This window comes from Kogia breviceps, chromosome 4 (assembly GCF_026419965.1).
Source record: "Kogia breviceps isolate mKogBre1 chromosome 4, mKogBre1 haplotype 1, whole genome shotgun sequence".
NCBI classification, from domain to species: domain Eukaryota; kingdom Metazoa; phylum Chordata; class Mammalia; order Artiodactyla; family Physeteridae; genus Kogia; species Kogia breviceps.
Genome location: NC_081313.1, coordinates 170,641,019 through 170,666,248, shown reverse-complemented (window position 1 = coordinate 170,666,248; position 25,230 = coordinate 170,641,019). Strand labels below are relative to the sequence as shown.

General features: G+C 56.1%; 2 protein-coding genes across 2 annotated transcripts; both read left to right on the top strand.

Annotated features, from left to right (window-relative positions):
- The first annotated feature begins 2,977 nt into the window (after window positions 1-2,977).
- IQCN (IQ motif containing N) lies at window positions 2,978-12,005 on the top strand. The gene is made up of 2 exons (XM_059062424.2): window positions 2,978-6,199; window positions 11,066-12,005. The coding sequence occupies exons 1-2, from the start codon at window positions 2,978-2,980 to the stop codon at window positions 11,981-11,983; spliced, it is 4,140 nt and encodes a 1,379-aa protein (XP_058918407.1). The 3' UTR covers window positions 11,984-12,005.
- A 945-nt stretch (window positions 12,006-12,950) lies between these two features.
- On the top strand, window positions 12,951-25,021 carry CIST1 (colon, intestine and stomach enriched 1). The gene is made up of 5 exons (XM_067033319.1): window positions 12,951-13,066; window positions 15,128-15,520; window positions 16,830-16,971; window positions 18,300-18,468; window positions 24,812-25,021. Exons 1-5 carry the CDS (start codon window positions 12,967-12,969, stop codon window positions 25,019-25,021), a joined length of 1,014 nt encoding a protein of 337 aa, XP_066889420.1. The 5' UTR covers window positions 12,951-12,966.
- The last annotated feature ends 209 nt before the right edge of the window (window positions 25,022-25,230 follow it).

Genomic DNA, 25,230 nt, shown 5'->3' with positions numbered 1-25,230 from the left:
TGTTGAATGGGTGTAAATAAGTCAGAATTTCTATTTCTATTCGTTCATGTTAATATATTGATTAATATACACTTGATATTCATTATTCTGTTGATGGGCATTTGGATGGTTTCTGGTTTGGGGTGAGTATAAACACTTGGACCTTTTGAGTATATTTGTCAGGGTGGAATTGTTGAGTTCCCTTCAAGATATGGATTGTTTCTGCAACTGGTTGTGACATATTCACCTTTTAAATTTCAGCCATTCTTGTGGGTCTGGTCACCATTTCTAATGGCTGGATAGCATACCACTGTATGAATAGTCAATTGATTTATTTAAACCACCATTTGGCTTGTTTTCAGTTTTGACTCTTCTAAAAAATATAGTGATGAACGTTCTTGAGTACTTTTCTTTATGTACTTGTAACTGCCCCCTAGCAATCACCTTTTTGGTTATTTCCAGTTTTGTTTTTAGGTACAAAATAACACTGGATATATGTAAAATAGATAACCAACAAGGGCCTGCAGTATAGCACAGGGACCATTACTGAATACCTTGTAATAACCTATAATGGAAGAGAATGTAAAAACAGAATATATATGTATATATATTTATATATGTATATATATTTATATATGTATATATATTTATATATATATTTATATATGTATATATATTTATATATGTATATATATTTATATATGTATATATATTTATGTATGTATAACCGAATCACTTCTCTATACACCTGAAACTAAGACAGCATTGTAAATCAACTATATTTCAATAAAAATTTTTTAAAAACCCACTAGAATAGACTTCCTTGCACATTCATCTTTTTGTTTTTTTTAAAATCCAAAAACGTGTGTGGAGGAGATTCACTGACAATTGTAGCAGAAGTGCCAATTCTTAAAAAAAATAATTAAGTTATTTATTTTTGGCTGCATTGGGTCTTAGTTGCTTCACGCGGGCTTTTCTCTAGTTGCAGTGAGCAGGGGCAACTCTTCATTGTGGTATGCAGGCTTCTCACTGCGATGGCTTCTCTTGTTGTGGAGCACGGGCTCTAGGCGCACGGGCTTCAGTATTTGTGGCACGCGGGCTCAGTAGTTGTGGCTCGCGGGCTCAGTAGTTGTGGCTCGTGGGCTCTAGAGCGCAGACTCAGTAGTTGTGGTGTATGGGCTTAGTTGCTCCGTGGCATGTGGGATCTTCCCTGACCAGGGCTCTAACCCATGTCTCCTGCATTGGCAGGCAGATTCTTAACCACTGCACCACCAGGGAAGCCCAGAAGTGCCAATTTTTGATGGTGGCTTTATCCTACCCTTTGGCCTAACTGGTATGTCTCTAGTTTTACCTCTGAATGAGCGAGATTTGCAAAGAGGAAAAAAAAAAAGTTGTGTTTTTTTTTTAAGAGAATTTCATTTTTTCACTTTTAACATCTCTTTTCGTTTTGGTCTTGGGGACAGAGCCAGTCCAGGGCAGTGTTGCTGCACAATGCATGGGATGAAGGGCTGAAGGCTGCTTCCTCTTGCAAGCTGGCTTCTGAGATTGCACCTTCTCTTCCTGCTTTTCCTCCAGATCTATGACCCTCCAAGGTATGAAGTCTGGCTGGTCCAGCCAGAAGGGGGTACTTCTGCAAAGTAAGTGTCTTATGCTCCAGGTTATACATCAGGGCTGCTTGACAGTGTCTGAACTCTCTCTGCATCAAAGTACTTCCTTTTTTTTTTTTTTTTTTTTTTCTGTACGCGGGCCTCTCACTGCTGTGGTCTCTCCCATTGCGGAGCACAGGCTCCAGACGCGCAGGCTCAGTGACCATGGCTCACGGGCCCAGCCGCTCCATGGCATGTGGGATCTTCCCGGACCGGGGCACGAACCCGTGTCCCCTGCATCAGCAGGCGGACTCCCAACCACTGCGCCACCAGGGAAGCCCCAAAGTACTTCTGAAAGCGAGTCATCACCTCACTCTTCCCTCTACCACCCTTCCATCTGTCATTGATCTATCCATCATCTATGTTATCCCCCATTCATTCACTGATCCATCCAGCCATTCATCAATCCACCTCCTATTCATTGATCTCTTTACCAATTCCTTCAGCTTTCTTCATTCACAGACATTTATCTACTCAGATTTCATCCACCCATCTGCCCTCCCTCCATCTATCCATCTGTCCTGCCACCCACCCACCCATCCACGCATCTATCCATCCACCCACCTACTCATCTATCCATCCATCCATTCCTCCATCCACCCACACATCCGTCCATTTATCTGTTTACTCACTCAGCCATCCGTTCATGCATCCATGTGTCCATTTCCTTGTTTACTTATCTGTTCATCAATTCATTCATCAACTTCATTTACTCATCCATTTGCAACCTTACCCTTCATCCATTCCTCCAACCCATCCAGCATTCATTCGTCCACTGATTTATCCATTCAGTATCTAGCCATGCGACCATCTATCCATCCAACTTTCAATCCACTCACCCACTCATGTATTGGTCAAGCTGGCCACCCAGCCAATACCTGTTCAAAACCTGGAGCCAGGCCCTGTGACTGAGATAGGGCCACAGAAGTAACTCAGACTTGGTTCCCTCCCTCTGGGAATTCACAGTCGGTGGAGAAAAGCAAATAATAACACCAGGCGCACGCACACACAAACAGGATATTTCCAAAATACTGTGATCAGTGCTGTACTCACAGTATGTTCCAGATACAGGAGAAGGTCGAAAAGCAGATAGGTGGTCAGACAGTCAGGTGAGAATGTGCCCTGTGTGCTGATGTTGAAGTAGCCACAGGATGATGAGGGAGAAATCGGTATCAAAGGCCACCTGGGCACGTGGCTGGGAGAGAAGGCCTGCGAAGGAGAGGAGGAAGATTACAAGGTGTCAGGAGCAAGAAGATGTAGGTTCTGGGGTGAGTACCCGTCCCAGCCAGGAGGCCTCATGTGTACATTGCACCGCTCCTTGACCACTTCCCTATAACCCCCCACAGGCAGAGATGAGCCACCTAGGAACCAAGACAACGCAGCAAGCAACACAGCTACAGGTGTCACCCAGTGGGCAGAGCTCCTATCAGCCCGTCCGCAATCTCCAAGACAAAGCAGGGACACTGCGTCCACAGCCCCAGCATGAGCCACCTGCGTCCAAGGAGACCCTTCTGCAACAGCCGGACAAGGACAAGATGGTGGCTTGTCATATCCCACGCCTCTGGGCTGTGGTAGAGAGCCAGACCTTCAAGAATGTCCTGGTGGACGAAATGGACATGATGCTGTCCCATGCAGCCACCCTCATCCAAGCCTACTGGAGGGGCTACCGGCTCCGGCAGAAGCTAATCTCTCAGATGATGGCGGCCAAAGCCATCCAGGAGGCCTGGAGATGCTTCAACTCCAGGTGCCTCTTCCAGTCTGGCAAGACTGTGGAGAAAAAAGCGAAGGTGGAGGAGGGGGCCATCCCTTACCACCCGCCCCAGCAGGTGCGGTTCCAGCATCCGGAAGAGGGCAAGTCCCTTCTGGCCCAGCCCACCATGGTGAGCAAGGAGACCCAGTTTCCTCCCTCCAACAGCCTGGCCGCTTATACCCACCAGGTGGCCCTGCTGCAGTCCCAGGGCATGTCACAGCCGGGTACGTGCTCTGTCGTAGGCCCCAGCGTCGCCTTCCTCCCACACCAGACCGTTGCCATCAGACTTCAGTGTCCTGTGAGTCTAGAGGTGAAGTGCTGCCCTTGCCGGCCTACAAGAACCATCAGAAATGCCTGCGTTGTCCACGTAGAGGGGGACACGATGAAGACCAAGCAAGTAACTGCCAGAGCCAACGAGGCAGGAGCCCCAGGGCCACCACCACCCAGAAGGTGTGCCCAGGTAGTTCAAGGACAACTCAAGATCCAGACCCACATGGAAGCAGAGGCCCTCGAAGGGCCACCACAGACAGGCCCAGCACCTGTGATAACCAAGACCCCACCCCAGATGTACCCAGCAGCCCCGATGACCAGGAGCCCAGCCCAGACACGCCCGGGAGCCACAATGACCAAGACCCCACTCCAGCCATGCCCAGCGACCACAGTGACAATAACCAAGACCCCACCCCAGGTGTACCCTGCATCCCCAGTGACCAAGACCCCGCCCCAGACGTGCCCACAAGCCACAGCGACCAAGACCCCACTCCAGTCATGCCCGGCGGCCATGATGAACAAGACCCCACCCCAGTCCTGCCCAGCGACCCCAGTGACCAAGACCTCAGCTCAAATGAGACCATCAGCCTCGATGACCAACACTTCACCCCGGACACGACCGGCAGCCACGATGGCCAAGATCCCACCCCAGTTGTGCCTGCTGCCCTCGAAGATCAAGTCTCCAACGCAGACACGCCCTGCAGCCACAATGACCAAGGCCCCGCCCCAGAGGTGTGCAGAGCCCGTGACGGCCAAGACCCCACCCCAGGTGCGCCCGGCAGCCACAATGACCAAGACCCCACTGCAGACGTGTCAGGCGGCCACGATGGCCAAGACCCCATCTCATCAGACACTCCAAGGCGTGACCAAAGCTCCTCCTGCCCAGACACGCCCGGCGGCCATGGTAACCAAGACCCCAGCTCAGTTACGCTCGGTAGCCACCATCCTCAGAACCCTGTGCCTGCCCGCTCCGGCGGCTGGAAATCTCAAACCTCCATCTTCAGCGGCGGCGGCAGCTGGAATTCCCGACACCTCATCCCACAGGTGTCTAAGTGGACCGAAGGCCAAGGCTGTGGAGAACGCGAGGCCGGCAGCAGGGGGGACCAAGGTCTCATCTCACTCATACCTGACTGCGGGAAAAGTGAAATGCTTCCCCCCATCACATCTGGGGGCTGGGGATCCCAAGGCTCCAGCCAGGCCTCCTTCGGAAGGTGAGAAAACCAAGGCCTTCTCGCAGAAACGGCTGAAAACGGAAACAGCATCTAACATCAGTGTGGCCACGGAAGTGCCCGTGGTTTTGTCCTGGTCAAAAGTGGCTGAGGGCAGGAACAAGCAGACACACCTGAGGACGGATGTCGTGAAGCCCCTATCCCAGGTATGTGAGCCTATAGAAACAGCTGTGGCACATCTGAGTACAGGTCTGCCTCAGGCACAACCGGCCCCGGGTTCAATCACAGGCTCGCTCCGGGCACGTCTGCGGGCCAAGCTGACCAAGCCCCTGTCCCAGGCACATGTTTCTACCAAGCTGACCAAGGGCCCGTCCCAAGGACATCCACCCCCTGAGCTGACCACGGCCCTGGCCCAGTCACATCTGGGCATGTGTCTGTCCGAGGCGCAGTCCCAGGCACATCTGGCCACAGAAACAGCCAAGAGCCTCCATGCAGCCCGCCAGGCCGCTGAGCTCAGCAGCAAGACCCAGTCCCAACCACTCCTAGTCGAGTTCAAGGCCTCCACCCAGCCCTGTCAGCACGTCGGCGCTCTGCCCCGAGCCAAGCCTGAGGACAGACTGACCCAGCTCCTGTCCCACAGCTACGTGCAGGGCAAGGCCACCCAGGGCCCACGCCAGGGGCCCTCTGAGAGCCAGAACACGCTGGTGCCTCTGCTGGCCTCTGCTGGACACACCAAGTGCAATGTCGAATCCCGGGGGGACAGTGGGGCCGCCTGGGCCCAGCCGTCAACAACCAGCCCAGCCCCGCCCTGCCAGGAGGAGCTGGCAGCCTCCCAGCTTGCTTCCCTGTGTGCTAGGCTGGCTGCCCTGCTGGGCTCCCAGGAGAAGCTCCGCGCCCTGCTGGCAAAAGCCCTCTCCCAAGGGGAAGTGAGGGCGGCCCTGAACCAGGCCCTGTCCAAAGAGGTCTCGGGAGCCACGATGGCCAAGGCCCTGTCCCAGGGCATCCTGGGCACGGCGCTGGTGAAGGCGCTGTCCTGGGGCAAGCTGGCCACCAGCCTGTCCTGCGCCCTGTCCCGGGGCGAGCTGCAGGCAGAGCTCACTAAGGCCATTCAGGGCAGACTGGCGGACGTGCTCAGCAAAGCCCTGACGGAGGAGGAGCGGGCCACCTTGAACCAGGCCCTGTGTCAGGGTGAGCTGGGCTCAGTCCTCAGCCAGTCTTTTTCTCAGGCGGCCCTGAGGTCTGGAGTCGTCCTCCCCAAGGCAGCCGCGAAAATGGCGGGAAGCGGGGTGACTGTGACGCTGACCCCCGTGAAGGTGGACTGCAGGGGGATCCCGTCGGCTGCATGGGGGCCCACCCTGGGCCCCATGAGACTACAGCCCAGCAAGGTCAGGGTTCCCTGGGGTGGGGCCTGGGAGGGTTTCATGACAGGCTGGCCCTCCAGGCTCTTGGAAGGGGTGGGGGATGGGGCCATGCTCGGGGGGTCACCCTGCTCATCGGTGGTCTCTGTGGGCGCCTCCTTGACTGCTGGACTCCTTGACCCCTTGACCATTCATCAGTATCCCTTGATTGCTGAGCTGGACCCCACTATGTCACAGGAGACACCTAAAGACACCCTAAATCTGTACCTGACCCCCAAGGTCCGTGAGGCAAATGTGTGCCTACACCCAAGGGCTAGTGAACTGGCATCAGATCTCAGTCCCATGGTGAGTGATGTGGACCCCAATTTGCCCAACTCGCCCCACCAGCAGCCACCCCCCAGCCTATGGCAGCCACTCATGGCCAGTGGCAGCATGACCCCAAGCGCCCACAATCCACAGGAGCTCAGCAGGGTGGCCCCACGTCCATGGGCGTCATCGGTGGAAGGCAGGGTGGTGGCACCGGGCAAGCTTCCTGGCGTTACAGGTCGTGGGAGGGGCACCCCTCCCACCAGTGTGCCGCCGCCTATGGGGGGGTCGCCTTGCAGGTGTCAACCTTCCGGGGTCAGCAGGGTACCTCCTGGTGTGTGTCAACCCTCAGTGGCCAGAGGTCCGCAACAGCCATCTATGGTCCCTGAGGAGACCATGCAGAGAACTCGGTCCCCAAATCATGGGGGAGGGAGATGGGCAATAGGGAGATGACCAACAAGGTGACCCCAAGTCCACCACGTGCCTCCACGGTGAACAAAGCACAACCACAGGCCCCCAAGGCCTGTGTCATCTCCAGCCTATCTGAGCCATCTGTGGCCCGGCTCCATGGCTCATGGTCATTGCTGGGCCCTCAAGACTCAGGTTGATCCCAGACTGTTCCAAGCCTCCCCAGGCAATAGGCTGGCACCCACCCTTCCCAGTACAGCCATCCCTGGGCAGGAGAAAAATCAAACACGGGGTACTATTTCCAGTGTTCACTGCCCACAGGAGCTGATGACTAGCCATATACTTAATGAACTGGTGTCCACTTTGCCACAGGGTCCAGACAGTGACCTGGACAGAAGCTTCTCCCAGGGCTCCACAGACTACGGCCCCAATATGAGCAATTCCCAGAGCTCACTGAGCAGCTGCAGTTCACTCAGCCTTTCCACCAAGTCTATGACCAGCATGACTGTTGTTGACCTGGTGGAGGAGGAGTCCTGGGAAGCCAGCTTGGACAGGGACCTTCATCTAGATCCTCTCCTCTCTGGGGCGCCTGTGGAGAGGTCCCAGGGACCTGGGAATATGGAAGAGACTGAGAGAGCAGGCCATAGGCACATGACCCCAAACCTCCATGACCAGTCTTCTGTGGCCTCAGAACTGATCTCCATTCTGCATCACAGTTCAGTGGCCAGTCGCATGACCTTGAGTGTCCACTGGGGCTCAGATGATGAGGAGATGTGTCCTCAGGCCAAAGCTCCATGAATCTGAAGGAGAGCTTGTCCCAGAAACCCTGTAGGACTGGGTTGACCAGAAGTCTGTCTTTGAGTGATGTGGTCCCTACGGTCTATTGGTGGCCATCTGTGGCCGGTAGGTTGACCCCATGCCTATCCCAGCCTACAGTAGCCAGTCAGGTCGCCCCAAACCTGGACCAGCTCTCTATGGCCAGTAGAGTGATCTCCAGCCTATCTGAGCCATCTGTGGCCAGTCAGATAACCCCCAGCCTAAGCCAGACATCCAGGACCAATAGGGTGGCCCCTAGCCTAGCTCAGCCATTGGTGACTGATGGGGTGGTCCCCAGGTTTGCACAGCCATTGATGGCCGGTAGGGTGGCCCTCAGCCTAGCCCAGCCACCTGTGAACAGTGGGGTGGCCCCTAGCTTAGGCCAGCCACCTGTGACTGATGGAATGACCCCCAGCCTAGGCCAGACATGTAGGGTTGGCGGGGTGGCCCCCAGTCTAGCCCAGTCACCTGTGAACAGTGGGGTGGCGTTTAGCTTAGGCCAAACATCCATGGCCATTGGGGTGGCCCCTAGCCTAGGCCAACCATCTATGACCACTGGGGTGGCCCCCAGCCTAGGCCAGCCATCTATGGCCAGTAGAGGGACGCCCAGCCTGGCCCAGCCACCTGTGAACAGTGGTATGGGTTGTGCACTCTGTCAGCCACGTTGGGCCCGTAGGGTGGGTTCAAATCTACTGTCATCAAGGGTGAATGCAGTGGCTTCCAGTCAGCGTCATTCGTCTTTTGCCATTGAAGTCACCTCATGTGCACCATATCCGTCAGTGGCTAACAGCTGGGCTGGGAGCTGAGCCAGCCAACTGTGTCTACTAGGGTGGACCCATGTCAAGATCCTCTGATGGTTAGTGGGGTGACCCCAAATCCCCAGGCCCCTGAGTTCAGCAAGGTGGCCCTTGGGTTTCATCAGCCATCCAGTATCAGGGGGAGGCACCCAAGCATAACTGAACAATCTGCTGTCACCGTTTCAGCTCCAAGTCTCTACCAGGCATCTGCGGCCAGTGGAGAGGACTCTTGTCTGGGCCGGGCAACCAGTATATCTCAGGGGATTCTGTTCAGGGGCATGGCTACAGGCATGTCCCAGGGCACCATGGCTGCTGGCATGCTCCCAAAAAGTATATCTCGGGTACCTATGTTCCCTGGCGTGTCAGGGAGTATGGGGTGGAGACGTGTAGTGACTGGTATGGGCCCAAGCCGATCTCAGGTGACCAGGGGCATGGCCCCCATTACATCCTGGGCCACTGTGGCTGGTGCCCCCTTGATTCATGAACCAGCCTCAGAGGCGGGACCTGGCTTCTCTCCGGCTTCAGTGCCAGGTGGATTGGATGTGAGTTCATCCAAGTTTTCCCTCACCAATGTGGGCCCCGGCATATCTCAGGTCAATGTCGATCCTCCCAATATCTTTGGACCAACAGTGTCCTTCTGTCCTTCTGAGATTGTAAACAATCTCCAAATCCAGTTACCAGCAAGCAGATGCTGTCAGCCAGGAGCCTGGGATGGGCATGGCCAGTGGTGTGGCGCCAGGTTCTGTAGCCAGCAACGTGACCACAACTATGGCCGGTGGCATGACCTCTGGTCTTCCCCCAGGGTCCGTGATCAGGGGCGTGGGCCAGAGCCTTCCTCAAGGGTCCATGATGAGTTGTGTGGCCTCCAGCCTTCCACCAGGTTATACGGTCAGTCGTGGGGTTCAGACCCTTACCCCAGGGTCCGTGATCAGGGGCGTGGGCCAGGGCCTTCCTTCAGGTTCTGGGGCCAGTGGCACGGCCAGAACCCTGCCTCTGAGTTCTGTCACGACCGCAGTGTCCCCCAGCCTGACTGCAGCATCCGGTGCTGGTGGGAAGAGGCCAGGTCTCTCTGTAAGACCCTCAGCTAGTCTAACTGCTCCAAGCCTGCTCCTAGGTTCAGCGGAAAGTGGGGTGGGCTCAAGTATCCCTCCTTGTCCTGTGGCCTCTAGTGTGGACCCAGCATCTATGCCTGGGGGACTCAGCCTCCTTCCAGGCATCCCGTACCCCTGGCCTGGCTCAAGCTCATCTCCAGGAAGCCAATGGCACAGCCAAGGGAGCGTACCAAGTGCCTACGGTTCTGCAAGGAGCCTCACAGTTGAGAAAAGCTCTTGGGATGATGCCATTTGAGACCACAGGCCACCAGACTGTGATGAAGCCAGAGGACCTGGACAAGGCTCTGCCCCAGGGGTCCATATCGAAATGGGAGTCCGAGGTCCTTGAGGCAACTCCGTGGATGGCCCATGGTCCCTTGGCAACTGACATCGACCATAGTCAAGAATTCCCTGCAGAGGATGAGATTCTTCCCAAATACCAAATGCTGCTCTTAGAGGAGGTGTCTCCCAGCTAAGCAATGTCTATGACTAGTGGCACGGCCTCTGTCCCTCCCCAGTCCCCGAGTTTTGCCAAGCACTCCGTGGCCAGTGGTGGCACCCCAACTGTGCATCCGAGGTCAGCCAGCAATTGGGAGGCTGCCAGTTCCCACCTTGTGGCCGCTAGTGGGGGTCCCCGGTGTGCAGACAGGGTCTGTCAAGGGCACTTTGGCTCATCAACAGACATCAGTGTCTCACACTGTACCCCGGAGCCCCTCCGTGGTTTATGTTGTGCCCCAGAGCCCCTCAGCTTATCAAAAGGCTTTGGAGGCTCACATTATGCCCCAGAGCCCCTCGGTGGCTCACATGTCCTGGAGCCATTCCCATGGGACGATGGCTTCTACTGTCATCTCAGGGTCACCCAAGCTGGCCCATGGCAGTACTATGGCAACCGGTTTACACCCAGGGTCTGTGGCTGGGATGAGGACCCCGAGCGCTTCCTGGAAGTCAGGGGCCACCAGCGTGGCCTCACATGTGCCACTTCATCCTCCCCTGGTTAGAGGGGTGGCATCCAGAGGGCTCCAGAAGGAAGCCATCCCCAGCGCGCTCCAGAAGCCAGCGTCTGGGGGGTCTGATTCAGGATGGCCTTGAGTCCCTTGGCCCTAGAAAATCCTTCAGGGCCATGCATGACGACCCTTTCCCACAAATGCCAGACAGTTCTGTGGCTGGGACTGTGCCCGCCCATCAGGAGCCGGAGGACGCCCCCAGGTCCTCACAGGAAGTTCCTAAACATTCCACGGGTGTACCGCTGGCCATAACGCCAAGAATCCACACTGGCGAGGTGGCACAACGGATGGTCATCCCTAGGCTGAGTCCGGGGGTTCGGAGGGTGTCTCTGGGCTATGAGTCTTCACCGAGTGGTTCCCGGCGGCACCTTTTTAACCAGGAGTCGCCGCTGGTGTCTCGGAATTCCCTTAGCTCCGTGGTTCCTGCAGACAATCACGGGGCATCCCTCCCTGACTCCCGCTGTACTCCAGGGTCCCGAGGACGCCGGCGTGTCTGGCAGCCAAGCGTGGAACTCTGCCGTCCCCACTGTAGCGGTCGGGCCCAGGAACAGCACTGCGGACCCTGGCGGCGCGTGGGAGCCAGCCAGGAGCGCCGTGCCGTGGGACGTCGTGGCAGCGGTGGATCCCAGACAGCCGGGGGAGCTGGTGGCGTTGGTGCAGGCTGTGGAGGAGATAATCATCTACGCGGTGGTCATGATCCAGGCGTGTACACGTGGCTTCCTGGTGCGCCATACCGTCAAGGCGTGGCGTCAGTGGGCCACCACCATCCAGGCTGCCTGGCGTGGCTACCGTGTACGGCGGGACCTGGCCCGGCTCTGCAGAGCCACCACGATCATCCAGGCTGCGTGGCGAGGCTTCTGCATCCGCCGGAGCTGCACCCGGCGCATGCGGCTCCCAGGCATGTGGGCTGAGATGGGCAGCGGGGCCAGGACAGCGTCTGACCACCGCTGCTTCCAGTCCTGCCAGCCACACGCCTGTCTTCTCTGCCAGTCCCTGCGCTCCGGGCTGGGGAGCCCACCCAGCGTGGTGACGCTTGCGGGTTCCAGCTCCCGCACATGCCACATTTGCGGCCTCACCCTGCCCAGCCGGGTGGTGCACGGCACGGGCCGGGGTGCTGCAGGCCAGGCCGGCATGCCACGGGGCTGCATCACCCAGTCAAACCCCCGGAGCCCCCGGCAACCCCATCACCAGAACAAGGCAGCCACGGCCATCCAGTCAGCCTGGAGGGGCTTCACTGTACGCTGCTGGCTGAAGCGGCAACAGTTAGCAGCCAAGTTGCTTCAAGCCACCTGGCGCGGCCATTGCACCCGGGCCTCTCTCACCACGGATGCGCTCTTGGCACCAGCAGCATGGGACAAGTCACGGCACGTGCAGCGGCCAGGTGTCTAGGACCTTGGCTTACCAGTGGGGGAACACCAGGGGAGGAGCCATGTGGCTCTCTGGGTCTCACGAATAAAGCCCTCCACAGTCTGGGTCTTGGTCCACCTGTGCTTACGGGGGTGTCTCGGGCATGGTGCGAGGGAGAATGAGAGGGATCTGGAATATCCTGGACAGGAGGGGCCCAAAACTTCCAACCATGCAGTTGGCACCTAGGGTCTGTGGCGGGGATGGGGACCCCAAACCTTTCCCGGAGGTCAGGGCTGCCAGCGTGGCCTCATATGTACCATCATATTCATCCACGGCTAGCAGGGCAGCATCCAGTCGGTTCCAGATGGAAGTACTCCAGAAGCCAGTGTCTGGGGACCCGGCCTAGAATGGCCACAGTGAGTCCCTTGGCCCTGGAAAATCCTACAGGTGCATGCATGGGTGCCTCATTCGGGAAATACTAGAGGGTTCCAGCCACATCCAGATTTGGGGGGGGGGGTGCTGGGCCCACCCCTAAGGGGCCCCGATCTGGGTGAGAGAGAGCCGTACACAGACATCCCCAGCTGGTGGGATCAGGGACAGGGCAGAGAAGGAGAGAGGGGGCTCGGAGCCCAGAGGGGGCAGCCTGGCCAAGAGGAAGGGTAGAGGGGGGTGACAGCGTGGGTTTGGGGCAGCCGTAGATGGGGCACAGAGTGATGGGGGCTCCAGGGGGAACTAGAAGGGGCAGAGGGTGTCCTGAGGGGATAGGCAGAGTGTAAAGGCTTCAGGGTCATGAATCAGGAGGGTTTGTTTGAAGAGGTGGAGGGGTCCAAGTGGGGGGGGGGGGTCAAGAATGTCGCCCCTGGTGAACCGTAGCGCCTCCCAGAGGCCCTGCGTCCCGAAGTCCCTGCCTCCGCCTCGACCCTGAGCAGCTCCGCGCTCCGCCAGCAGGGGGCGCACAGGGGTAAAGAGCAGGCACCTGGCCGCATACCTGTGCGGAGCCCGCAGTCCCCCCTCCCCACGCAGCAATGGCGGGCTCCCAGCTGCCGCAGCCTCTTCTGTTGCTGACTCTGGTGCTGCTGCTGAAACCTGATTGGAGTTCCGGAGCTACCACTGTCACCGCTATAGGTAAGTACAGGTAAGAAGGAGATCCAGCTTCCAGGAAGCTGGAGGGGGCATATGGCCGAGCCACACACCTGGCATCTGGACTCCTCCCTTAGGCCACGCTGCTCTGCCACTCCATCCCTCCCCCCAAAAGGGCTGCACCTTCTCCCAGAAGCAAGGTGGGAAAGGTAATGACAACAGTGGGAGCACCACCACCCTTCCACCCCTTCCCCGCCCCAGTCCCGAGGCTGCCAGGTCCTCCACCCCAGCATAACCTGAACCAGCGAGAGGCTGGTGAATGCCTCATACCCAGTTTGAAGTTCCGTTTCAAATCTCCGTTTTTCTTAGCCAGACCCCAAAGGGAGAAGTGTGAGGTCCCCAGGACCATGGGAGTGCGGGCGGGAGAAGTGCTCACTTCCTGGTCACTGAGCTTCTATGGCTCCCAGGAGAAGTTCTTGGCACCTGAGTTAATTTCTTCCTGCTTCCCTATAAGACAGTTCCCAGGGTGGAAAAGTCATCACTCTCTCTGACCCATGTCCCAGCCCCAAACCCGGAATATCAGAATGGAGGCCACCACACGTGAGACTCTTATAGCAGACAAGGGCTTCCCTCAGAAGGCACCACATTTATCCCCATTTCATAACTCTGGAAACTGAGGCTCAGGCAAGCCGAGTCTCCCAGCCTGTGCCAGACCCAGATTAGAACCAGTTGGCTTGGCTCATGCCAGTCTCCTGGTCTAGGAGTCCCTGGGCAACGCAGACTCCTGGCACAGTGCATAGAAACAGCCCCATATTACCTTCCGGTCAATCCTCCAGCAGCTCGCGAGTGCCTGCTCTGCGCCAGGCACTCAGTAGAGTTTATGTCCTCAACAACCTCCTCCTTGCAGGCCCACTAGTTTTCCTCAGTTTGCTTTAGAAGTTCAACTCCTCAGAGGTCTAGCTTGGCTTGGGGTCCACTGTGGCCCCTGAATCATCTTCATTTCAGCAGAAACCTCTTGTCATCTGTATTCCTCCACAAATAATGGTGGGAGGCATTTTGGGGAGGCTGAACTCTTAGTCCTTGACTCCTTGGAGGTCTTTGAGGGGCCTTCTTCCCACTTTCCAGTCACCTGGGGCCAGACTCGTTACCATTCTGAGCCTCAGTTCCCCACCAGTAAAATGGGGATGAAGTCAGGCCAGCACACCATGCCTCTTCTAGACTCATCTGTCATCACCACACGGCCTGGGAAACTGGACAGAGAAACAGGGTCTGCATGTGGACCCTGCCCCCTCCTGGGGCCAGTGTCAGATATTATTTCCGCATTTCTGCTGCTTGGGGTGAGGCAGGGGAGGAAGCACAAAGATTGGTCCAGGGCAGAGTGGATGGGGTGGGGCAGGGAGTGGTTGATGAATGAACTTGCAAGCAGTTAAGGTGCCCAGCAGCCTGGAATTGGGAAGGAAGTAATTGTGGGGGGCAGCCCATGAAATCTTTACCCACCCTCAGCCTGGCCCCTGGGCTCCGTGTCTAGGATGGGGTAGAAGCTAGGAAGAAGCTGGAGCAAGGTAGTGGGGGTTCCAGAGTCTTAGAGCCCAGGCCTCTGTGCCCCCAATAAAACTCTGAGTTTAGCCATGGGGACCTTCCGGGTACCTGGGGAAGCAGATTAGGGCTGATCCTCCTTGCGAGCTCAGCGGTGGATCTCTGCCATCAAACATCACCTTGTACCAGACCTGCGTGAGCTCTCAGAGACTCTGACTTCCTGTGATGTCCATTTTACAGACACGGAATCTGAGCCCCAGAAGGTTTAAAAGAGTTGCTCAGCATGCTGCTTGGGTTGCAGCCATTCTCTATATCCAGAGATTTCTAGACCCCTGAAGCAAGAGTAGGGGGCAGGGAGGGTCCACCCTGAACTGGAACCCTGGCTGTGGGAGTTCAGATAAGGCAATTCAGACAAGGGCACCTCAGTTTCCCACTGAGCACTCACTCAGTGGGTGTCGTCTATCTGACATAAGAGGGAAAGAGGCATCCAGACGGGAGTCTGGGCCGGGATCTCAAGCCCTTGTTCCTAATCATCTTCTCCCTGCACCCCAAATGGTGTTTTCTTTTCAGGTGTTACAATCTCAGAGATGGAGAGCTTGACTTCCGAATCTCTGACTTCTCCCTCCAGCCACCCCTCCCCTTCTTCAGTGGAAAACCACAACAGCCAAGAGACAGACTCCACCCCCAACCCTAGCACCCCTAGTTCAGAATCAGGTTCCATAACCCCCTCAAATTCAGGGGGAACCTCCACCATGCAGCCCACCTCCTCACAAGCAGAGACAGTCACCCACTCCAGCTCCGGTTCTCCCAGTTCAGAGCACACCCTCACCTCCCACTCTAGCCCCCTGAGTTCCATCTCCTTGACCACCCTGCATCGGAGCCCCACTCACCTCAATCCCAGCACGGTGCCTTCCTCCGTGTCCTCGGCCACCACTGACGGGACATCCGTGGCCTCTGACCTTGGTGAGTATTGGGACGTTGGGGCAGATGGGAATGGTTGCAGATACCAGGCTGCAGTTCTGAGATTTGGCCACCAGGGGGAGACACAGTCCTAAGAATATGCTGGGAAGGGCCTCTTCTCCCACCCCAGCGTCACCTAAACCTCTTCAGACTTTCTTCATTCCAAGCACGTTTTATTAAGCACCTATCCTGTGTTGGGCCCTGTGAGACACAGTTATGTTGGGAGACAGGTTATAAGTAAATTACATATTTGTTTATAAAAGAACAAAGTAGAGCAGGATAACGGGTTGGAATGTGAGTGCAAAGGTTTTGAAAATTTTAAAGACTATTCAGCCAAGGTCTTGGTTTGAAGGAGGCGAACGAGGGAGGCACACAGGTAGCTAGGGGGAGAACAGCCCAGGCAGTGAGCACAGCAAGTGCAAAGGCCCTGAGGTAGGAGTGCGCCTGGTGCATCTGAGGAAGAGTGAGATGGCTGGAATGGGGCGAGTGAGGGTACTAGTGGGGGACAGTGAGGGTGGGGAAGTTGCAGGGTGTGATCATACAGGGCCCCAGGGGTCCAACAGAGGCCAAGCATTTTCAGAGGGTCTAGAAAAAAAATCTGTCATTCAAAATGATACATCGTCTCCAAAACATGCAAAGAAGAGTGCAAACACGAAGCATAATAACATTTTGCTTAAAGTCACAGGATATAAACCATCTTCACGAAGTGTCAAATTTTGCATGTATCCGCAGAAAGTCGCTGCATTTGGGAACAGAGTTCTAGCTTGGATTATTTTTTTCACTTTGCAAGAACTCCCAGAAGTGGCCCACAATGGCTGTGGAAACACAGTGAACAAAATTGATTTGCTTGTAGACAAATACGTTCAAAAGAAAAAGAAAAAAGAGAAGAAAAACAAAAGTAAAAGTATAAAAATGTGCTTGAAAAAATGGTTACAGCAGAGACTGGAAAGGGAATTAAGCACAACTTCCTGAGAGGGGACCTAAAGGCACTGGGCCCTGGTGGGTGTCTCAGCCTTAGAAGGGACGGGGTCTAGGGCTAACTCAGAGCTCCCCTCCAGGTGATACTGGGGCCCCTGAGTTGCACAGGAACCCAGGTGTGGTGGTGGCCGTGTGTCTGCTGGTGTCTGTTTTGCTCGTCGGATGTGTGATAATGGCCGTGAGGTACTGCCACAAAGGCGTGTCTGAGTTGGATGAGGTATCCATGGGCCTGGGGGGAGGCCAGGCTGGGGGGATTGCCCTCCCAAGCAGGGCAGGCCCCTGCTGCAAAGCCCACTGGTGCCTGAATAACCTCGTGTATGTGTTCCTCCTTCAGGAGCTCGTGAGCCGAAGGTCATCCTCTGCCCATCACACACTGGAGTGATCCTCAAGAGGCTGGGATGGGGGGTTTGGATGGGGCTGGGGTGTCTGGAGAGGGGCAAGGCTTGTGGGAATAAAGCCCCTGCTGTTCCTCTGAGGCATCCCGAATCACATTTGACAAACATTCTTGAGTGCATACTATGTGCTGGGGTCACAGTGGGGACCATTTCTCCACCCTTATGGAGCCAACAGTCTCAAGGGGAAAGACTGACAACAGCCAGGGGATCAAGTGACATAATTTGAGACGGCTGAGGGCCAGAAAGTCACAGATTGGGGTTGTGGCTGGATCCCAGTGTTCCATGTGTCCAGGTTTGCAGAGAGGGTAGGGAGGTCTCTCTGGAAGGTGCACCACGTGGCTTGTGGGATCTTCGTTCCCTGACCAGGAATCGAACCCGGGACTTCGGTAGTGAGAGTGCAGAGTCCTCACCACTGGGCCGCCCAGGGAAGTCCCTGGAAGGTGATATTGGTGCCAAGACCTGAAAGGGTAAAGGAGCCACCCTGGGGGAAACCAGGGAAGGTGTCCCAGGAAGCAGACACGGCAAGTACAAAGGCCCTGAGGTAGGAAAAACTAGGGGTGTTTAGGAAACAACAAAGAGGTGAGCAGGGTCAGAGCCAGGTGAGGGAGGGATCTGTGGAACACCAGGTGGGCTATGGGAAGAAGTGTGAGTTTTAACCAGAACACCATGGGGAAGTCTCCAGCCAGCAAGTTCCAGAATCTGACTGGTCTTCCTTCAAGTCTTTAGGAGGGCAGATCAGCAGGCGTAACCAGGAGGCAGGGACAGCCTGTGCAAAGGCTTAGACGCTGGAAAGGGCCAGAAGCATGCAGAGAACAGGGAGTCAAAATGCCCTCCCCTCCTCGACTCCCATCGTCTCAGTCCTGTTTCCCAGGGTCTGAGCATAGGCGTCCACTCTCTTCCCTCCCATTGTACAGGAGGGAAAACTGAGTTTGGGGAGGGGCAGGCCTGGGACCGGGGACCCTGGTGGGTCTGTGGGTTCTTGCTTCTACCCGCTCCCCCCCCCCCCCCCAGGGACTTTCCAGGCTTCTCTAGCAGATTGGGACACCGAGGTTCCAGGCTGGGTCTCGACCGCGTGCCTTGGCCATGACTCAGGCCTGGAGCTGCCCCCTCAAGGCTGAGTTTAACCCACAGTGAGATGGGTGGTCAGAGAGGCTGGGGGTCAAAGTTACCCAGCACATCGAGGTGAAGCCCGCCCAGGGGAGGGTCATGCTCTGATGATTCTTGGGGGCAGAGGGGACAGCAGGGCCTCCCAGGAAGGCAGCAGGTCTTGTGAAACATTAACTCATGGCAGCGTGGGAGGTGGCAATGTCACATGAACCCTTTTCCCCCTGGCCACAGCCCTCCTCACCCCACAGCCCCTCCTGGGGACCCCAGGTTCCTGCTGCAGCTCCAGCCCCCACCGTTTGTAGAGAGTGTGGACCAGAGGACCAGAGAGGGTCATCGATCTGCCTGGGGCAGCAGAACATGGTGGGCAACTTTCCCGGAGCCTCCAGGGACCTCCCGAAGGCCATCTTCAACCTCCTGAAGACATACCTCATGGGCTCTGGCTGTGAAGCCCATGTCCCAGACCCCAAGCTGGTAAAAAAAATCCTCCTACTCTGACCTCAGAGCTGCACCTCTCTCTGCCTCTCTGCTTCTCTGTCTCCATCTTTCGGTCTCTCTCCATCCCCCCCCCACCCCCAACCCCTTCTCTCGCTCCTCTTCTCTCTCTGGCTCCCTCCCTCTCTCATAAGCAAACACGAGAACAATTCAACTTAACACCTGCCCACTCGGTGCCCGCCCCTCCCCCGCCTCCCCCCACAAACACACGTGATCACGCGCTCCTCACCACTCTCTCCCACACCTTCTTGGTGACACCCTCGCGCCCTCCCAGTCGCACTGCCCCCCACCTCCCGGCTGGGTCCCGAGGGTAGCATGTGGGTGTATCCTGCTCAGGCCTGGCGCTCAGACAGTTAAGGGGCTCCACTTGGGCGGGGACCCCGGGCCGCCTCTTGGGCAGGCTAAGTCCTCCCCTCCCCCGCTCCCTACGAGGTCACAGGACTCAGGCAGGACTCAGTGGTGGCAGTGAGCGTCAGGCCTACCCAGGCCTCGCAGAGCTGGTGTGAGTTTGGGGGGTTCTCAAGTAGTGGGCTGGGGTCCCTGCACGCTCCAGAGCTTGGCTGGGAGCTAAATGGATCTCCCATGGGGCCAGGGGACTTCTTCCTGAGGGTCCTGATGCTCTCAAAGCTGCTGGCTTGGGCAGGGAGTTGGGAGGGGGCTTGGGGAGTATGTCTGGGCGCCGAGCCCGCTGCCCTTGGACGGAGGCCCCTGCAGAGGGCCGGGTGGTTGCCCCACACTGGTGCCTGTGGTCTGGCCCAGGTTACCTTGATTGATTATCTGCGGGCTCCAAGAGAGGTTGCAGGGTATGGGAGTGGGCTCCCTGCCTAGGGGGGGCTCTCGCAGGAGTATAGCAGGGCTCTCAGAGCCCAGAGGTATCACGTCCATCTCCCCAGGTTCAGAGACACCTCATGCTGCCATGAGGCGCAGCAGAACAGCGCTATCCTTCCCGCTAAACGAGGTGAGCAGCGGGGAGCGGGCTGTGACTGAAGGGGGTGCCCCTGTCCAGGCCATGGGGGAGGGGGGGTCCCAGTACTTGGAAATACCCAGAGCTGCCTGGAAACCCACGGACAGATGGGGGAACTGAGGCCCCATAAAGGCCACTAAGACTCGATCCAAGTGTCCAGCCCACGGCTGCAGCCATTGCTTTTGGGAGCAGGGGACCGGGGTGGGGGACATGGGGGAGGGAGGGCACTAGGGACCCCTTGGGTGGGGATGCAAGGTTTGTTATTTTGGGGTAAGTGGACCTCTCACTGCTGTGGCCTCTCCCGTTGCGGAGCACAGGCTCCGGACACGCAGGCTCAGCGGCCATGGCTCAAGGGCCCAGCCGCTCCGCGGCATGTGGGATCTTCCCAGACCGCGGTATGAACCCGTGTCCCCTGCATCGGCAGGCGGACTCCCAACCACTGCGCCACCAGGGAAGCCCCAAGGATGCAAGGTTTTTTGTTTTGTTTTGTTTTTTGGGTTTTTTTGCATTATGCGGGCCTCTCACTGTTGTGGCCTCTCCCGTTGTGGAGCACAGGCTCCGGACGCGCAGGCCCAGAGGCCATGGCTGACGGGCCCAGCCGCTCCACGGCACGTGGGATCTTCCCGTACCGGGGCACGAACTCACGTCCCCTGCATCGGCAGGCGGACTCCCAACCACTGCGCCACCTGGGAAGCCCCAAGGGTGCAAGGTTTTTGATTGCCCAAGGAAAGGGGGCCTGGATGCCCTCAGTCCAGGGTGGGGAGGGTGTGAGGCTGGACATTCGGGGCAGGGAAACTGAGGCAGGAGAAAAAGACAGTAGTGAGTGGGGAACTGGGCAGGAGCTGGATTTGAATCCCAGGCTGATGCCTGAGTGGCTGGTAACTTCTCTGGGACTCTATATGCTTGTGTAAAAAAGCGGGGGGCTAAAATTTTGTGGCTGGAGAGAAGTCAGGATGAGGTGGTCCCACATGCTTTAACTCATTTAGCCATGCCCCAGCTGTCTGTGGGAGGAGGAGAAAGATAAGGGTAGACCCAGTTTACAGATGAGGAAACTGAGGCCCAGAGAGGCTACCTCTCCCTTAAGGTGAATGGTTGAGCAAGATTTGAACCTGAGTCTTTGGGACCCTTGTCTATGCTCTGAACCCCTGCCATTGAGCTGAGCCCCCAACTGCTCCAACCGCCCAGGACAATCCCTGGCCCTCCTCTTTAATGTGGTGTGTGATCAGGCAGCCCCAGTGAACCCCGGCAGCTGGCTCCCTCTCCAAGTCACACCTTCCTCCTCTGCAAAGTGGGGACCACATTATGCTCCTCCAGACACTCAGTTTACAGCATCAGTCATTCCACTTGCACGTGGAGTACCTACTGTGCTGGGCCTGGGAACATGGAGGCTCACAGGCTGGGCAGACAGAAATTAAACCAAGAAAAAGGATAACCTCTGGAGGTGGGTGAATGTGAGTGAGGCTTCCCAGGCTGGGCAGGGAGGGCTTCTCTGAGGAGGTGACTTTTGAGCTGAAGAATGGATGAAAACAAGCAGCCAGCCATGGGGAGAGCTGGGGGAAGGGAATTTCCTACAGAAGGCACAGCCTGTGCAAAGGCCCTGAGGCAGGTTTAAGGAGCAGCTACGACAAGGTTGGTGAGGCTGAGGCAGGTTGAGTGAGGGGGGAAGAGGAAGGTGAGAGGAGGTGGAGGGCACGTGGGGTCTTGGGGGCTGCGGTGAGGGGTATGGATTGTGATCTAGGGGTGCTGGAGGCCACAGGAGGTTAGGATCAGTCAAGGGACAGATTTAGGGCTTGTCATAGAGGCAGGACTTGGGGTCGCAGCCAGAGCTGAACAAATCAAAAGACAGCTTCTCAGCCTCCCCGCAATCCCTTCCCCACCCAGGGCCTCCCGCCAGGCCTCTGTCCCCACTCCAGACTCTCAAGGAGGAAAGCAATTAGTCTGGAGTAGCAGGTTGATTAACGCTGCAGTTGAGAGGTCTGGAGGACCCTCCCCTCCCCCACCTGCAGCTCTGAGAGCTCCCATCCTTACCTTACACTACCTCGGGGGAGGAGGAGCCAGGCTAGATCCTGGGAGTCGGGGCTTGCTGAAGAATCCACCACCCCAAGCCCCTGCAGATGCGGTCGACTGCTCCCCACAGGGCCTGTCTTGTCTGTTTCAGCCCAAAACAAGCCAGGCCCCCCACAAGCCCAGACCCAAACATCAAGCTGCCTCCTCTGGCTCCCCCTGGGGGCCGTGTGGAACCTGAATTCACCAGACCGTGGTGCTTCCTCCCAAATCTTCCCCAGCTAGGTCATGGTGACCCCACCCATCCAGAGAACTGTGTGACAAGTCACCCATCATAATCACGAGTTACCCTTGAATCTCCTTGAACACCCTATGGCCATGGCCCATCTCTCAGCCACCAAAACATGTCCCGCATCCACTCATGGGCCCCACCTTGGCCCATGTCCCACCCGGATGCTGCCCCAGCCTCTATCCTCCCCCAATGGTCCCTGATGCAGACACAGGAGGCGTCTTAAAATCATAAAGCAAGTGGCATCTCTTAAAAAAAATTTTTTTTAAAACTCATCGGGGGCTTTCCTGGTGGCGCAGTGGTTCAGAATCCGCCTGCCAGTGCAGGGCACAAGGGTTCGAGCCCTGGTCCGGGAAGATCCCACATGCTGCTGAGCAACTAAGCCCGTGCGCCACAACTACTGAGCCTGCGCTCTAGAGCCCACGAGCCACAACTGCTGAGCCCACGTGCCACAACTACTGAAGCCCGCGCGCCTAGAGCCCCTGCTCTGCAGCAAGAGAAGCCACCGCGATGAGAAGCCCGCTCACCGCAAAGAAGGGTAGCCCCAGGTTGCTGCAGCTAGAGAAAGCCCGCTCACAGCAATGAAGACCCAACACAGCCAAAAAAATAAATAAATAAAATACATAAATTTATATAAACAAAACAAAACAAAACTCATCGGTGTTTATTTATTTACTTACTTACTTATTTTTGGTTGCGTTGGGTCTTCGTTGCTGCGTGCGGGCTTTCTCTAGTTGCGGAGACTGGGGGCTACTCTTCGTTATGGTGCGCGGGCTTCTTACTGCGGTGGCTTCTCTTGTTCTCTTGTTGAGCTCGGGCTCTAGGCGCATGGGTTTCAGTAATTGTGGCACACGGGCTCAGTAGTAGTGGCTCGCGGGCTCTAGGGTGGAAGCTCATGTGGCACACGGGCTTAGTTGCTCTGCGGCATGTGGGATCTTCCCCGACCAGGGCTCGAACCCGTGTCCCCTGCATTGGCAGGCGGATTCTTAACCACTACGCCACCAGGGAAGTCCCGCAAGTGGCATCTCTTAAAAAGCTCTCAATGCACTCCCAGAACCATCCCTGAGGCTCCACATCAATTCCCCACCAACCCACCTCCCCGCACTCCACTCCGGCCTCCCCTCGCTGTTCATCAAACCACACCAGCTTGTTCCCACTTCGGGGCCTTTGCACATTCTGTTCCCTCTGCCAGGTATGCTATTTTCCTAGTTCTCTCCTGGCCAGCTCCTTCTCCTCTTTCCAGTCTCAGCTCAAAGTCATCTCCTCAGAGGGGCCCCTAACTACACCTGAGCGATATTACTGGCCCCTCCCCCAATCAGTCTCCAGGCCCTAACAGGGTTTCATTTTCTTTCTAGCACCACATGAACTATCTTTTTATACTGAACGAATCAATGAATGAATATAAAAATGTGGGCAAGTGGTTTTCCCATCTGGAACTCAGTTTCCTCAGGAAGAAAGCAGACAGCTGACATCTCAGTGAGCCTCCTGTTCTGGGAGGGGCCCACTGTCTCCATACACCCCACCCTCAGCTTTTCTTGCACATCCTCCCAGCTGCCAGGAATCCTCCCTCGGGAGGCCTAGGATGGAACACTTCGATCTCTGCATTAGAACTGTGAGACGCCCTTGGGAGAGGGTGGTAACGGTAGTGCTGAAATGGGGTGTGTGTCAGGGAAGAGTCAGGTATCCTAGGTCCTAGGAGGAGCAGATGCGTGCAAAGGTTTGAAGGGAGAGGGGGGGGAAAGGAGCTGCCCCTAGCCGTGTGACCCTCAGCAGGTCATTTCCTCTCTGAGCTTTAACATCCTCCCCTGTGATATGGGAATAAGAAGCTCCACCTCATAAGGAAGGAAATAAACATAGTAGAGGGTCAACTGATGTCCCCTTCTCTCATCTTCTTCCCCACCCCCCTCACCCTGGCTCTCCCCTGATTAGCCCTGTGGTCCTGGACCTCAGTTTCCCCATCTGAATGTTGAGTCTGGTGGTAGAGACAGACTCACTTGTGAGGTGCAGGGGCAGAGCAGGAGAAGGCCGGCTCTGAGCTCTGCCTCTCCCATGTTTCTTCCTTTGGCTCCCAATCCTACCCCCATGGCTGTGGGTTCCAGTTTCGGTGCCACTTCCTGGGGTCAGCACCGCGGACAGCTCCCAGCCTACGACGGGCACATGCCGGCCGAATCCTTTTATTATCAACAACCCCAAGGAATCTGTTTGGATTTCATCACTGGTTCACACATGGGGAAACTGAGGCATTCTTGGCCTAGACCACACGGCATGGATTGAATCCAGATCTGTTGGGCTGGAGAGAGCACACTCCCGACTCATCAACTCATCCCGATTCTGTTTGAGTTTTAAATGGCCCAAGCGTTTACCCAGCGCATGCTTGCCAACACTACCTCATTTAATTTTTCCTGTTAAATCCTTCCTTCAAGTAACGAGTCAGCAAAGCTCAGAATCCAGAATCCCATCTCCACCACTGACTTACCAACTGCAACCTTCAACAAGTTACTTAACTTCTGAGCCTCGGTTTTCTTGTTTGTACAATGAGGATAATTGTATAAAATGGCCTCGTGTTCTTGTGAGCTAAGCCATGAGGCATCCTTAGAACACCACCTATGTGGAGTGAGTGTACAAGAAAGATTAGCTATTGGTACTGTCATTATTCACTTGTTTACTTATTGCATATCTTATTTTTGTATTTTAATACATAATAATAGACTATGCTAGAATACAATTACAGTGCATATTATTATAATAAATAGCAATATATTATATCATGCTATAAACAATGAATAGACTGTGTATTAATTGATAAATAAGTATTTTTGCAAAGCCTACTGTGGGCCAGGCGCTATTCATATCCTGCAAAGTTGAGATCCACATCCCCATTTCATAGATGAGGAAACTGCGGCTCAGAGAAGGAAATTCACTCCGGGAATAAGTAGGACCGAGGTACAACTCTCCGGGTCAGTCTAGGAATCTGGGTGAGGGCGTCTCAGAGTCTCATGGTCCCCATGGTCCCAGAGGGGCCCCACGCCTGGGAACTTGCTCATCTTTTGTCACTCTCTCCCCAGTCAGTCTGGGAGTCGGCAGATTCTGGCTTGGCCCCCATGAACGCCCTTGGCGGTGGTGTCGTCCGGAGATGCTTCTCAGGGACCCCATTGCTGCCGCCACTGTCGAGCCGTCTCGGGACCACTGGAGACGTGGAGCCCAGTGCCTGTGTGGTGTTCAACATCGAGGCTGGAGGGAATGAGCAAAGCCACAGCCTGGCCTCAGGCAGGTGAGGAGGCATGTGGAGATCAAGAGGGCCTGTCCCAGGAGAGGGAGAGTACTTTGTCTAGCTGAACCTTTCTTTAACTTGTTCAGCAAGCATTTATTAAGCACCTACTGTGAGCCAGGCCCTGTGCTGGGGACACAGCCATGGGCAAGTAGGAGTTCACAGGGAGATGGTGGAGATAGACTCATACTAGCTGGAGAGATCAGGGCAATACGG

Excerpts from the sequence above, each read along its gene's own strand:
- IQCN (XM_059062424.2), top strand. The coding sequence starts at position 2,978 with ATGAGCCACCTAGGAACCAAGACAACGCAGCAAGCAACACAGCTACAG. Across the intron at positions 6,200-11,065 it reads TGAGACTACAGCCCAGCAAG|GGTCCCGAGGACGCCGGCGT; the intron begins GTCAGGGTTCCC and ends GCTGTACTCCAG.
- CIST1 (XM_067033319.1), top strand. The coding sequence starts at position 12,967 with ATGGCGGGCTCCCAGCTGCCGCAGCCTCTTCTGTTGCTGACTCTGGTG. Across the intron at positions 13,067-15,127 it reads TACCACTGTCACCGCTATAG|GTGTTACAATCTCAGAGATG; the intron begins GTAAGTACAGGT and ends TTTTCTTTTCAG. Across the intron at positions 15,521-16,829 it reads ATCCGTGGCCTCTGACCTTG|GAGCTCGTGAGCCGAAGGTC; the intron begins GTGAGTATTGGG and ends TTCCTCCTTCAG.